The 2,782-nt window shown below is 41.7% G+C and overlaps 1 protein-coding gene across 1 annotated transcript in view; it reads right to left on the reverse strand.

Moving 5' to 3' along the window:
- The window catches only part of LOC101861749 (E3 ubiquitin-protein ligase RNF139), a 4,295-nt gene extending 2,842 nt beyond the window's left edge, over positions 1-1,453 (reverse strand). Inside the window, exon 1 of the mRNA XM_005103234.3 lies at positions 995-1,453. Coding sequence (XP_005103291.1) covers positions 995-1,226 — 232 coding nt within the window. The 5' untranslated portion in view covers positions 1,227-1,453. The remainder of the gene's footprint in view (positions 1-994) is intronic.
- Between the last annotated feature and the right edge of the window lie 1,329 nt (positions 1,454-2,782).

The following is a 2,782-nucleotide window of genomic DNA, read 5'->3' on the forward strand; positions in this document are numbered from 1 at the left end:
CCCCCCCCCCCCCCCCCCCCCCCGCCTGCACAGCTTGATGCCACACACCTGATATTGAGACACACTTGCACATTACTGGTAGTGTGCTTACTCTAAGGTAACGAATAAACAGGGGGTGTGCACTAATACGAGAGGACAAGAAATCAGACTGATTAACAAACTACCCGTTGCAACAAAATCATGGAAGGACTTCCGTTACGAGCGACCACCCCAACAAACACAATAGAGAAGAGACCTAGATCTAACCCTAATCCAATCCCTACCTCAACCCCTACCACTATTCTATTCTACTCTGTATCATAGTGGTCGCTCGTTACGAAAGTCCTCCCAAAGAAAATGTTGATATTAGTAGAGAAAGACAAAAGGAGAGATGTAATATTATATAATAAAAGATCACATTAAAGAAAGACAAACTACTTAGATTCTAACAAACTGTTGGACAACAAATCAATCTATTCATCCTAATGAAATGTTAGGCAATTCATCAAAGGGTGCAACCATTTTTACAATTTATCTGTTAACTGGTCATCCTGACTTGGAAGCACTTTGCAACAGCTGTGTAAAAGTCTACTTACTAGGAGACAAAACAAACTTCCATGTACTGTAGACATTGAGAAATTTCTCTAAGTAGACTTTAGGCCAAGCAGAGTTGCTTTAGGCAGTATTTATAAGGTCAGGCAAGCCCCCTTGAAACTCTCCTACTCTTGGGGCCAAAAAAAGTGAATAACAATTGCTGCATTGTGGGGTGGGAACTACCGTTCAAGCGCCGACAAGTTTGTTTGAAGGCCTACTCTTCTGCTTCCAGTTCGGTTATTGTCAAAGTGGAATTAGTATCAAACTTCCTGATCTAGGTAGATTCAATTTAATTATAATTATAAGGTTATCTGGATATAGATCTAGCTCTATAGGCTATCTCTAGATCTAATCTAGATCTAGATTAGTCTCTAGATTCTAGGCCATCAAGCCACCGGAATGCAACTTTTTATCAACTTACCAGTAACAAGAAACAGAAACCATACTACTGATATCAGTACATCAAACAGCCGCTCAGTAGAAACTACATCTTCACTGAAATTGAAGAGTGTCTCACGAGGCTGGAAAGACACACTGAGAGGACCAAGTGGAAGTCCAGAGAAGTCCAGAAATGTGTGTTTCAGAACACTGTCAATAATAAAAAGCAAAGGGAGCCTGCCAACGATTACTAAAATTTTCTTCAAGGTAGACATGCCTTCGGCAATACATCTGTGTTTCCAAAATTAACCCTCCAGTCCTTTGTGAAGGAACTTGCTTCAGTGCAATAAACCAACAAGGGGACTCTAATCAAAATATTTCTTTCAGTGACAAACTGCCTCTACTTCTTGAACACTTCAGATTTTGTCACTACCAACAAGATATTGCTGGTGCTAGTGCCAGATTATCATTGCGGAAGTTGGGAAGCAAATCAAGGGAGAAAATTCATGAATTTTCATACTCTTGTCAGCTATCAAAACATGGATGACAATAACTAAAAGTTAAACAAACAATTAGTCTAACAAAGTCCTGAAACCATGTTGTCTTTTACAGCTGACAAATTATCCCCAAAAAATATCTTAAAAATCTAGATCTAGGTCTAACATTTCTTGTTTTCGTTCACGCTCCTCCGTTTGGCTCTCAATTCTCAACATAGACTTATATTAATATCATAGATTGTCTACATTGATACATTTCCGTTTTCGAAGTGAGACCACAGAATTAATTCTGTGATACAGACAGTGGCGGGGGCGCCATTGGTGCAATTGGTGCAAGCGCTCCACCTAACCCTGGCATTCACCTTCCCCATTTTCTAATTGTTCTAAACCAGTCAGTGCTCTAGATTTACATACTAGTACTCTAGCTAGCCTACATCCTTGCGACCCGTCACCCGCTGGCTGCGCGCGTGCCAGTGAAGAGACAGACGGCGAGGATGGTTTATGCTCGTCGCACTGCTTGCGGTAGTGTCTGCTGGGAGCTAGCAAAATCTTTGCACCAAAGTTATTTTTGTCACTGTAGAGAAATCTAGGCATCGTTCTTCCAGCACAAGAAGAAAGGTGCGTGAAACTCCAGTTCGCAGCACCAATTTGGTGCAAGCTAAAAATTTGATCCAAGTTACCGCTAGCCTATCTACTACACTAGTAGACTAGTAGAGTCTACGGTAACTCAATGAAGAATGGTATCGAAACTGTTGTCGCCCTCTACTGTGTAGCAAGTCCTGGTGCTGCACGAAGTAATTAGAAATATTTAAATCTTCTCAGATTGTGAGCATAGTCGAGTCGTTAGTATTGTTTCACTTTATTGCAGCTCTTAAGCGGTTTCATCTAGAAACAGTTGTAAATATCGATAGATGTAGATTACGGGATATCCTGCAGATTCTAACTGACTTTCTCTAGCAATCTAGACGAATCACGTTAACGCTTTGCTTCTTGTCCCTTCTTGTGCCATTCAGCAGGCTACAGTTAGAAGAGAAAGTGCACCTGAAAGAGCTTGGTCCTCATCTGTCGCGGGATTTTGAGCTCAAGAAATGTTCGCTTTTTTTCCTGTACGTAGAATGCAGTGGCGTCGCGTGGGTTGTAGACAAGGTGGTGCATTATTGGAAAGTGGACAAAAGGGCAATAGGCTTACTAGCTACTATTAAAATTGTAATGAGCGGTAGGCGGGCGCTCTGGTGTGGTCTGTTCTTTCTATTGCTTTCTGCGAGTTTCTCTGTGCGTGTTTGTGTGTTTGTGAGAGAGAGAGAGAGAGGGAGAGGGAGAGGGAGAGAGAGAGA

Source organism: Aplysia californica, unplaced genomic scaffold (assembly GCF_000002075.1).
Source record: "Aplysia californica isolate F4 #8 unplaced genomic scaffold, AplCal3.0 scaffold00364, whole genome shotgun sequence".
In the NCBI taxonomy this organism is placed as follows: domain Eukaryota; kingdom Metazoa; phylum Mollusca; class Gastropoda; order Aplysiida; family Aplysiidae; genus Aplysia; species Aplysia californica.